The 12,461-nt window shown below is 36.8% G+C and overlaps 1 protein-coding gene across 2 annotated transcripts in view; it reads left to right on the top strand.

The window, feature by feature from the left end:
* MBOAT2 (membrane bound O-acyltransferase domain containing 2) overlaps positions 1-12,461 on the top strand; it is an 85,756-nt gene that overhangs the window by 50,480 nt on the left and 22,815 nt on the right. For both annotated transcript variants that reach the window (XM_050972700.1, XM_050972699.1), the window contains 2 exons: positions 4,888-4,983; positions 8,917-8,972. In XM_050972700.1, the coding sequence (XP_050828657.1) occupies positions 8,921-8,972 (52 nt within the window). In that variant the 5' untranslated portion in view covers positions 4,888-4,983; positions 8,917-8,920. The remainder of the gene's footprint in view (positions 1-4,887; positions 4,984-8,916; positions 8,973-12,461) is intronic.

Raw genomic sequence — 12,461 nt, 5'->3', positions numbered from 1 at the left:
GTCACAGTTCTATTTTTGCTGCATTTTGTGCAAACAGAGATAGGTACAGTAGGAATGTACATTTTATAACTAAGATGCTGAGTCCCCCAAAAGTGTAAAATGAAAATGCAACTCCCACACTTTGTTATACAAAAACATAACATGCATTGGCTGATTGTTAGCCTGGATCTGTGTGCTGCTCAGCTTGCTCATCAGCAGAGACAAAGCTCTATAATTAAGTTGTGGATGTTCTTTCTTGAGTAGCAACTTAAAATTTCTGAGGAACCCAGGTAAAAGATGGGGGTTCTGCCTTTAAACCACATATGTAATCTTTATATTCATAAATATGTGGAAGCTTTATATATTGAGTTCTGCTGGCTCATTCAGTTCTACCAAATTTGCGTATGGTTATGCTGAGGATGTTGAGATTAGCAGCTCTTTCTCAAGTGTATTTGGAGCAACAGAGGGTGGCAATGATGAAGGTGTGCTTTGGAGCCAGAAGCTGATAGAGGTGTAGTATGCTGTGTTATTAAGCACGGGGATAATGTGTTTGAATCTGGATCTATGCTGATGGTTTGAGTGTGGGAGAACACTGGGAAGCAACTTCCGTGCTTGTTCTGCTCATCTGCATTCCTGGGCATCTGTGTTTGAGCTCCTGCTGTGGGGAGGACACAGATCTGGATCCTGGGTTAGATGGAGACTTTGTCTGAGTCTTGATGTCCTCCTGTTACACAGGATGTGCTGGGCAGGATGGCTGCTGAATGTCCTGCTTTTGACTAGGACAATGTTATTTTCTTCCTAGTAGCTGGTGCATTGCTGTGCGTGGGATTTGCTATGAGAATAGTGTTGATAACACACTGACATTTTGGTTGTGGCTAGGTAATGCTTACTGTAAGTCAGATGCATGTCAGTTTCCCATGCTCTGCCAGTGAGGAGGTGCACAAGAAGCTGTGAAGAAGCATGGCCAGGACAACTGACCTGAGCTGGCCAAAGGGAAATTGCATACCATGGAGTGACATGATCAGTGTATAAACAGGGGGGATTTACCTGGAAGGATGCTGATCTGCTCCTCAGTAAGCAGCTGATGAGCAATTGTACTGTGCATCTCTTTTCTCTTGGCTTCTATTACTTGTTCTTCCTCTCTTTGTAATTTCAATTTTTATTATTAGTATTAGCACATTTATTATTATGATATCTAGTTGCACTTAATAAATTGTGCTGGTCTCAACCCATGAGGTTCACCTTTTCTTCCCATTCCTCCCTTTCCTGGTGGGTGGTGGGTATATGGTGGAAGCAGTGAGGGAGTGGCTGCCAGCTGGAGTTAAACCGTGATGCTGTCATGTGGAGTGACCCTGGCTAAAAGTGCTTTACCTGTAGGAAAAAAAAAAAAAAAAATCACCTGTTGAAACAAAACCCAACCACTTTACACTGAAGTGAGCAATGCTATTGTGAATGTTGTGTTGGCTGTGCTAAACTTGTGAGGACAATAAATAAGAGGGGTACAGAGAGGAGATTGAAGTTTCTGTATTAGCAGAAATGATGTTTCAGGAGTCATTCTGTGTAATGTTAGCAGTAGAAAGTGTAATAGGAAATGTGTATCAAGTTCCATCAGGATGTTTGGAGACTAGAAGAAAGTTCATGTGATAAGAAGGAACCAAACCCTGTCTATCTGTGATTGTGTATGTACATATCTATCTATATGTCTTTATCTATATATCTATCTATCTATATATATAGAGATATATCTATATATATCCATATCTAAATATATCTATATATCTATCTATATATCTATAGCTATATATCTATATTTATATATATATATAGAGATATATACATAGAGATAGAATGATGCATTTTGGTTTTATATGTATACATGCAGGTAGAAATTCCTGATATGTATGTTGCTTAATGTTAGTTGTCAAAACAGGACTAGACAAAAAATAGTGAACAGGACAATGTATTTTATTTGCTAATAAGATATTAATTTGCCTTTTAAAAAAAAATAGAAATCAGTGAATGTTCTCTTTATGAACACCTTCTGTAAAGAAGTACGTGGAGAGGCTGCTTACTAAGAATTTTCTATATATTGTAATATTTATGTGTATAGTTTCATTTATAATGTACTTCTAAAAACATTGAGTAGTTTACTTGATGCATTTCTTTTTAAAGGAAAGATAAAATTTTATGGGTAAAACATATTGCATACTGTTTTTAGTGTTCTGAGATGTTAAAAATTGTAAGGAATTGAAATATTATATGAAATACCTGTATAAGAAAAGCCCTTCTATAAAATAGACTATCTAGTATTGCCTAATTTCTTTCTTTTTTTTTAACTTTTAACAAGGAGTTAAACATATCACCATGTTCTGCTTTCTTGTATGTGCTACAGTGTCTTCCAGATATCTCTGAATTTGGTGAATCTGTTAATAGATAAAGTAAGGTTATATTGACAAAGATCCTGGGAATTAGACATATCTTAAATGAATGTTTTCACGTCTTTCTGTTACATACAGTGTTCATTGCAGGTCAGTTTATCTAAAAGTTACTTGTAATAATCGTGTTGTGACTTGCTTGTAGCTGCTCGTGTTCAGTGTGAAATACTTTCATCTTTATGCTCACAAGAACATTATACAGTGAGAAGCAAGTACAGAGTAACATTGACTTTTAAGACCAATTGCTTTTCTACTGGTGGAGAAAACTGGGTAAAACTGTTGCGTTTGTGTGAACCTTGTAATAAGATTTATAGTGGGGGAAAACTTGATGTGGTTGAGCTCTAAAAAACTTCACTCAATTTTCTGATCTAAGCGTTGGTGAATGAATCATTGAAGAGAGTAAGAAACACGTAGTATGAGAATTCTAGAAAGTTCTCAAAACATTTTTCAGATCTTATCTGATTTTCTTTAACTAAAGATGGTTTTCGTGAGAGTTAGGATGATCTGCAAGTTGTGCTACAAACCTGCAGAAGAAATAACAGGAATGATGCAAGCTCTCATAAACCTTTCAAGTTTCTTTAGGGGAGAACATATTGCTGCACTTTGCCTTGTGACGTGACATTTCTCATGAACAGGGGATGTGATGTGGCATGACTAATGTGTAGAGGTGCAGTTGGAAGTTGATAAGCATTGTATGGGTTGCAAGTTCCTGTTTTACTCATCAATTAAAAATTTTCAATCTTCCAATCTGTGTGTAACTTGGAACTGTGGCTGACATAGCTGGAAGATAGTTAACACTCATAGTTGTTTGGTGAGTGCAACAGCAGCAAATTTCACTGCTCTGTCAGAAGACAGCTTTTGTTTTAGACTGAAATTTGGAACCAAATCAAGAAGTTTAAGGTGTTTTGCTTTCCTTTCTTCCATTTATGTACTTTACTTCAGTGTGGGTACTAATTGAATGTTGTGAGAAACCCCTACCATGTCGGTCATGATGACTATTGTTTATTTCACAGAATTGTGGATTAATTTGAATTGAATTTTAAAGGACATCTAGTCCACCCTGCAAGGAACATCTTCAGCTAGATCAGATTGTTCAGAGCCCTGTTCAACCTGACCTTGAATGTTTCCAGGGATGGGGCATTTAGCACCTCTCTGGGCAATCTCTGCCAGTGTATTCTTACTAAAAGCACTTTTGCACCAGTTAGTCACCCAGCATAATACTGTTTCTGGATTATGAATGTTAATGAAAACAGAAAATAAACTATTGCTTAAACAGACCCTCCAATTTCTTTTCTTCACCAAAACACATGTAACTTGATATATAAGGTAATCTGTCATTTCAAAGTTGGATGCTTTAAAATATTAAATGGTTTATATATAGCACATTTTTCAGTTAAAGGTTAAACTGCAAGTGTCAGATTGAAGAATAATTTCTAAGACCTTAGATTTTCTTATCAAATTTTTGCAAAATATTTATCTGAAAAAGGAAGTCTCGTACCAAACTTGTCTTGCAGTGTCCCTCACTAGTTCACCTAAATCCAGTTCTAGCTGTGATTTTCAGTTTGTTGAATGAATATTTTCATTCTGAGTGGATTTTGGATGCATTATACAGTCTGCTGCAGGGATTGCACATCAGTCTTGTGTTTGAAATGAAGACTGTAGAGTTCATGGTGTTAAAAGTCCTACAGGATTAGTTAAGTTCCTGCTGGCATTCACTGTCCTTTTGGACTTCAAAGAATATCTGGCAGATTTTGTGGGGTATATTGGCAGATCAGTTCTCACTAATGCGTCGTTGAGAAAACAATATGTGAAACTAATTTCAATACTTTCATAGTTCATCTAGTTATAACGTTCTAACACTTTTATAGTTCATATATGTGTTTTTTCTTACCTTTGCTCAGGATCAGCTTAATAGAAGACAAAAAGGTGTCCTGTTCCTTTTTCACTCAGTTTTAATATGGGTATTTGAAAATTACTTGCCTTTTCCAGTTCCTTTGAAAATAGCAGCAATAAAATTTGTGGTACTGTTGTGTTTGAATGCATAGTAGTACATACAATGGAAATGATTTGATGTATCATTTTCCAAACTTCTATGCTCATAGAGACAAAAATTAGATCTGAACTACAAAACAAACAAAAAAAACCCCTTAACAGATTAACTTTCTCTTTATAGGACTTGCAGTTTTTACAGTGGTGCTTACAATTGTAAATTTTAGGCTTTATTTGTGTGAATAAGTATTTTGGCTACTGACAATAGAATTTATATTGCACACTTTCAAATACAAAAGTATGTGCTTGCATAGAATAAACATTGCAAAAAAAGCTCAGGCAGAATGAAAGTGTAATTACAGATTCCTATTATGTAATATTTTGTAGAAATAATTGGAGATTAAACTCTATTGAAATGGTACTTTATTCTGTGGAGAAATGTTTATGATTTTAATCGAATTTATTTTCCCCATCTTCTTTCCAGGTATTGCTTTGTTTTTGCTTTAGGATACCTCACTGTGTGCCAAATTACGAGGGTCTATATCTTTGATTATGGACAGTATTCTGCTGATTTTTCTGGGTAAGGAGAAAAATAATCTTCCTGTCTTTTCCTCCTAAGTGAAACTGTATCTGTTGTTATTGGGGATTTTTTATTTGTTGCTCTCCCCTCCTTACCCCCAATTAATTGTGTCAACTTTTAAAACTTTGGGAGAAGGCTGAGCATGTATGTGCATATTGGCACACATGCAAATATATAAGTAACTATGCTTTATTCATACAAACTGAGAATTTTTGTGAACAATTACTCTTCTTAGAGCCACCAATGTGTTATCTATTGCCTCTTGTTCCTTGTCTGAATGGCGTAAAGGGTTTGGTGGCTATGGGAGCTTTTTCTCTTTGATTTTTCCGTTAAAGTGTCTGCTTCCATCCTTGAGAGCTTGATGAACTTTGAATTGTGTCTGGTGTACTTACTTGCCTGCACAGTCTGATACCACTTTCTGAGGAAAATCTGAACGTTTTATGGAACTTAGCTTTTAGCTTCTTTCTTTTTTTTTTATTTTATGTTAGATGTTCCAGGAGGAGAAAGCTAAGGAGACAGGCACCTGGATGTTGAGGTAGTCACAGAGAACTTGGAAACAGAAAGTTTTGTCTATTTGCCCTCTTATTTTATCATGAACTTATACCTAGATTTGACTTGAACTGTATAGGAGCAAAACAGAATTAAATGGGCAAAATAAAAATAGACCATATTGGTAATTTGTCTTTCTGCTGCAGACACAGAGAAGTGAAGTACAACACTTCTTAAAAACAAGTTTGCTGCTGTGATAATGCTTTTTGTTGATTTAAAGGAGAGTGTATATTCTGGAGGAAAAAAAAAAAAGAGATGGGAAGTATTTGCTAGTCTGCTTAAAATAATGCATTATATACTTTCCAGGGATACTGTGAATGGCAGTGGTCTTGGTAGTTTAGCATAACCTGTGATAGAATTGTACTTGTTAGCCTTGTTACTTCTCAGTCTTCATTGGTAACAGGCATGTAGTCCAGAAAACTAACTTGTACGCTGAAGCCAAAAGCTCTTATGGTTGAGTTCATCTTTTCTGTCATCTTTATCTTCTTACCTTCTAAAACATCTTTCCACATTTGTCTTACATCCAAGTGTCTGCCTTCAAGCCAGATATCCAAGATCCACTTGTAGTCGGCAGAGATGTGATCGATGTGGACAGTAGAGGCTGGAGGGCATTTCAGCTGACCCAGCACTAAGTGTCTACCTGAGTGTGAACTGGGTCACTTGTCAGATGCCCCTGACTCTGGACTACATCTCCACTGGCTATAATGAGAGCTTGCAGCACAGTCATATGCATAAAGACACTAGATTTACTGATGTTGAACCTAATTTCACCATTACTAGTGAAACTATAATCCAGATGCTGTCCCTTCCAGTTCGCTGTAGGGCCAAAGTGTACAAGCCTGGCAGTGGCCAAAGTTCTGAGCTGACTGTGGAAACAGTCTAATTGCACTCTGCTGTTCTTATTCTCAAAACAATTAGTAGAGCTTGAGCACACCATCGCTCAGATGGGACTGTACTGCTTTCAGGTGGGGCTCTGATGGTTTGGTGGTAGCTCAGAGATTTCTCTTAGGTCTAAACACATCCAGAGATTCCAGCATCCCATCCCTGGAGGAGTTCAAGGCCGGGTTGGATGGAGCAACCTGATCTAATTGAAGGTGTCTGCTTAGGGCAGGGATGATGGAGGTAGATGATTTTCAAGGTCCCTTCCAACCCAAAGCATTCCATGATTTATGAGCTCTGTGCTCTGGACAGAGCTGTTCTGAAGCCTGGATCCAACTGTCTGATTGTGTGTTTGAGATGGCAGATTTAAACCACCCTTTCAGGAACCAGTTTTGGAGCTTGATGTATGCATATCTCTGCCATACACTGCATGTATGGCAGTGTACAGTGTAGACAGATTACTTACAAAATAGGCAGAGAAAGCAAACTTTCTCTGGGTCTGGGAGAAGAGAGTAAGCTCAAAAAACCCCTAAAGTTGCCTAACTAGCTGTTGAGCTCCAGTATGATTGAGTTCTTCTAAAGATGTTGGCATGGATTTGTATAGTAGTTAGCCCCCAAAAGAGCTTTAATGTGTGTTTACCTAGATGTTTCTCATAGCATGCAGTGTTTGTCTGAGGTGCCCAAGCTGAGAAAATCTGCTCAAAATTTGAAGGAAGGTCTCAGTGCGCTGACATTAGAGAAAGCTGGGGACCCCTCATGCTGGAGATGCAATTGCTTGTGCAGAGCTGTGTGGTCCTGGCTGCAGTACTAACAGATCCCAGCTGCCTCCTTTGCCTTGCTGCCAGCACCTAAAAGGGATTGTTAAAATCCTGCTTCACAGCTTCACTGTGCCAGGAAGGACTCTTCCTCTTTTAATCTCCAGATTTTTGCTCCTCAGCCAAATATTTGATGGTACTGGAATAGCCACTTCAGGAGGAAAAAAAAAATAGAATACCAGGGTCTGCTGTGATAACAATGACAGATTTATCAGCTGGAATTAATGTAAGGGCTGACTGAGCTCCTCCTGGACTCCATCCTTCCACCACGCAGGACTCATGCTGTCACATGTCTGCTTGCAGAAGGAAAACCCATTATGTTTAGAGTCAGTTGGGGATTTCTGCCAGCACCAGGCAGGCCTACAGATTAAATGCTAGAAAAAGGTATGAGGGATTTATCAGACTATCTGTTCCTGTTTAGTCTTCTTCCTTTTATGACCCTTGTGTGTCACTTTAGTCTTGGTATCAGGATTTTGGGGCACTGGTAGTACTGTAGAATTTTTTTCCTCTTAGTGCATGTTAAGGACTGGAAATAATTGTGTGCTTTGAAACCATTTTAACCATTACCTAAAAAGAAAATCAACTTGATGGACTGGACCATATGGCAAAATAATGCCTTGTTAATGAAGGAGGACTTGATGGCTTTTGGATTTGTGTTTCTGTGCCAACTTAATACGTTACAAAGATGCCAAGTGCACTCAAGATGTGAACAAAACTAAGTGCCCATTGTACAGCATTATTTTTTTATTGTGAGGGTTTTTTGTTTGCTGGTGGGTGTTTTTTTTTGTTTGGTAGTTGTTGTTTGTTTTGTTGTTTGGGTTGTTTTTTGTTTTTTTTTTTTTCCTCCAGCTCAGATACTTCTAGATAAATTCAACCCCTGATGTGTTTTTTGAGATCTGATTTAAAGCTTAAATTTCTAATTTGTTGCAGTTTACTTCATGCATTCCCCATTGCTTTCCTACCCCAGAGAGGGGGTTCATAATGTTGAGATTCACATCAGGCAAAAGCTCTTGGATACTATGAAAATGGTATAAATTCTCAGTACAAAACTGACTTGGATAGCCATGACAGAATATTTCTTGGACTGTTGAGATTCACTCAAGTGTACCGAATTCAGAACTAAGTGAACTGTGTTTGAGCCAGCATAATTATGCTGGAGTTTTGTTTTGCTAGTATGTTTACTTGGAGCAAATAAAAATTCTCGATGGAGAAATCAAAGATAGGATCAGGTGTTAGCAGAAACCATGGAAGTGGTCTGCATAGCTAAATAAGTTATTTTAATATTCAACTTTGTTATAATTTTCTTGTCCTTTGCTTACTGCTGCTGCATCTTGCAATTAATATAATTGCTCTCTCCTTTCTTCTTTACTCTTCTTTCTGTAAAAGAAAATAAACTATGTTAGTAAAAAATACATGAGAAACACTTCAGCTGTATTTGTAGAACCTAATGCAGCAATGAAAGACAGGTGTTATCAAATACTGCATTTAAGGCTTAAATTCTTTTCATTGCATTGAAAACTCTGCTGTGGTTTGAGTGAAAAAACTAAACACTTAGTTCCTGCATTGAAGATGTTCCAGCTTAGAGTAGTTAACCTAGGCTCCTAGTATAAACTTCCCGTGGTATTTATAAGTGAAAGAAAATCCTGAATTTGTATCTAAGTTGTTCTTTCTTCCCTTTTTTTTGTGACAGCCCAATGATGATAATTACACAGAAGATCACTAGTTTGGCATTTGAGATTCATGATGGTAAGATTTCTTTACTGTGTTTAATTTTCCATACAAAATAAATTTTACAAAAGTTCATAAAGATACAGTGAATTGCTTTGGACCAGTTTTGTGTTTCAAGGCAAAATAAATTTCTGTGTCTCAGTTGTTTCATTGATGCTTATTAATGAAAGTCCTGAGAAATGTGGCTCGGACTCTGCAGAAGCTCTGACAATGCTGACACTGTGCAGAAGATATGACTTATCAGAAGACCAGTGACACCTCTGGAGTCAGTGTCTAAAGAGCAATGATAATCATTTGGGCTGGAGTATTGACTGTGAGAGTTAACTAAAGAACTTCCAGATTCAGAGACCTCTGTTGCTGACAGATGGATAGAAAAAGCACATGTAATTTCAGCTGTTTAGCACCTTTTGTTTTGAAGCAAATCTTGAGCACTTCCCTAGTTTGTGCCATATATGCTGATTTTTATAAAACCTTTGTGTGTTTCATTTTGTTTAGTATCATAATTACACTCACAGCTAACAGATTGCTGTGAACAGGGAGATTATCTAATTATGTTTATGTCTTCTCCTGTCACATGTATCCATCAGGTAAGTGGGCCCTAGTTGTGACAATGAATCCTAATGTTGGCTTTCATGGGTAGGATAGCTAGGTTTTTAGTTACCTCAAAATTCAAAGGAGTAATTTTCATCTTAAAGTTTGAAAATGTCATCTCATAAATCCATCCAATTAGTTTGAATCACTTGGAGCTACAGATGTCAGTTGAAGATTTGGGAGTGTAGCTCCAGGCCCCTGGATCAAGACACCTGCTTTTCTGATATTGCTTATTAACATTGTGCATGAAGTTTAATGTGTTTCTGTCTCATATGCATCCTGGCTTTAGTGCTCCTGGTGTTTAATGTTTTTTCCATTGTTAAGTGGCACTGTCTAGAGAAGCCTGTGGGCAAAAACTTTCAGGAACATGAAAAGTTGGGAAAAGATCTTTTTAAAGTCCTTTTTAAACTTTTGTTTGAATGAAAAAAAATAATGCTGGGCTTATCTACTTGGTCAAAGACATTTCTCTTCCAGAGAAAATATATTCAGAAGTAGTAATTTTGCAATCTATAATCAACTGAAGTACAGAGTCCACAGGTTAGTGGAAGCAGGTTATTATAAGGAAGTAATAGTTCTAGTATCAAGCATCAATGCTTTCTCTTACTATTATTTTGCTAGGGAAAAGAGCTATTCTGAATTTGCTGACATCATGCACAAATAGTGGAGTGGTGGTATGGAACAAACATGTGAGTGTTCCTGGCAATCTTGAGACAGATGTTTCATTTAGTCAGCTCTATTCTTAACTTTCATCATGAAAAAAAAATAGACTAGACTAGAAATAGACTAGATTTTTTCCCACTTAAATTAATTCAGATAATTTGTATTTTCTTCTGGATTTCTTTATACACTGAATTTTTAGTGCAAGTCTTGACATTTTATTCCTCATTGACCTCTAACTTCTTTGTCAGCCCTTGAGTAGTAACTGACAGTATCTTGGAAAAATTTCTCTGGTTGTGTCTGCAGTTTAGCAGATTCCTTGAGTTGGATGGTCACAGTTGCAGTTGTGAACATGACTTTCAAAAGTTGATGTGACCAATGTGAGTTCAGAAGCAGCTGATAGTCTGGTGTCATGAGATGATAAGAAAAGATGTGCAGGAGAGACTAAGATTGCATTAAAGCAAAATTTTTTATTCTTAGACAAGCTAAAAGGGATCCTTCATGAAAAATAAAGGAAAACAAGCCCTGCTGTCTGTGGGCTTTTGTTCACTCTACAAAGGTACATGCTTCCACTAGAAATTACTTAGAGATATAGGGACAGGAGAGGAGATAATGTTGCAAATAATTCTAAGTGATTAATGGCACTCTGAGCCTCTAGTCACATCAGCTTGGCTATATTAAACACCAATTACTTTATTTTCTTCCCTCATTTTTTACCAGTACATCCAAAGAGTGTAATGAAAATAAACAGCTGCAAAAAAATGCTGCTATGTTGGAAGTTCCTGGTAAACTTCAATATTCCAGTGGTAGCTAAGTTGGTTTTTGGTAAAGGCCAATCTTCTGGACTTGATCTTTCCATGGCAGCCAGTTTGTTGTCTTCAGCTGGTTGCATTTGAAGGTCCTGGAGTGAACCGAATGTTGCCACAAAGGCCACTCGCTCTTGCTGCATGCTCAAGTGTCTGTCTAGCTAAGTGGATATGCTTGATTCCAAGCTGAAAACTAGTATGGAATCCCAAACACAAATAACAGCTACCCCTATAGCTGTTAGACCCTTGTGCTCTTACCATGAGGGATTTTTTTAAGCAGGGAAGTTAAATGCAAGTTGCATACAATTTGGATTTGATGATCCCTGGGGGTCCCTTCCAATTCAGCCTATTCTGTGATACTGTACTTTAGGCTTGCTGTGTAATACAAACATTCCAGAAGTTTGCTTGGATCACAAACTTACATGTGAAGAGATTTGGAGTATGCCTTTCATGTATTCTGATCTACATTTTGAACTTCAGTCTTTGGTAGTTCTTACCTTGCAGTTCCTTGTTACTCAAATGAGCAATGCCAAAAATAAGTAGTCAGTGTGTTAACATTTACTTTGTATTCACACGTATATTCTAAAGTGAGAAATGTTTTTAAGTATTTGGAAACTGCTGATGTCCATATTAATTCGTTATGTGAAGATTTAGACTTATTTAGGCAACACTTCAGGTGAATATTCTGAATACTCACTTCAGGTGAAGACAGAGTTAAGGGAGAAAAAGGAATTTTATTTTTATTAGAACAAAAAATTTGCAGCTGTTTAACAAAAAGCATTGCTTGCTTTCTAATATTCTATTAATTATATCAGTGAAACTGCCATGGTATAGTGCTTTTTTGGGGTTTTTATTTCATAACTTGTTGCTTTCTTATTATAGTTAGGATTTCCTTTTAATGCTCTGTCTCCATCTGCCTCTTGATTTTTATTTATTTTTTAATGGGCTCTCTGTTATGATAGTGACAGCATGGTGATTAATTGTTTCAGTATCAGTTACCAAATTATTTTTTATCATATGTATTCTTAGTGGTTAAAGGAATTATATTGTATTTTTCCCCCTCTAAGTCTTCAAGTATAGTTTTGTGCCTGTGTTTTGTGTGTATGGCTCTCTGGATATGAAGACTTGTAAATCTTCTTGCTTTTTTTGTAGGTTTTTTTCTATTTTACTCAGTGGGCATTCTACCTATTTGCTTTTGTTGCTGCCAATGTGGTAATAACTAAAACTGTTATTTGGCTGTCTTTGGATCTTAAAAATGTGATAGGATCTATGTCTATTATTAATATATAATCCAATGTCTAGGCATTTTTTAGTTACTGATTAGCCAGATTTCCCTACAAATATAAAAGTGGATAAGTTTAACCACAAAGATGGGGTGATAATATTTGGAAATACTGTTGTAGTGAGAGCTCAGAAGCAGTCATAATATCCCATAATAAACTCTATTATGTGG

This window comes from Serinus canaria, chromosome 3 (genome assembly GCF_022539315.1).
Source record: "Serinus canaria isolate serCan28SL12 chromosome 3, serCan2020, whole genome shotgun sequence".
NCBI lineage: Eukaryota > Metazoa > Chordata > Aves > Passeriformes > Fringillidae > Serinus > Serinus canaria.
Note: the sequence above shows the minus strand (reverse complement) of the source record. Positions and strands in the feature narration are given on the sequence as shown.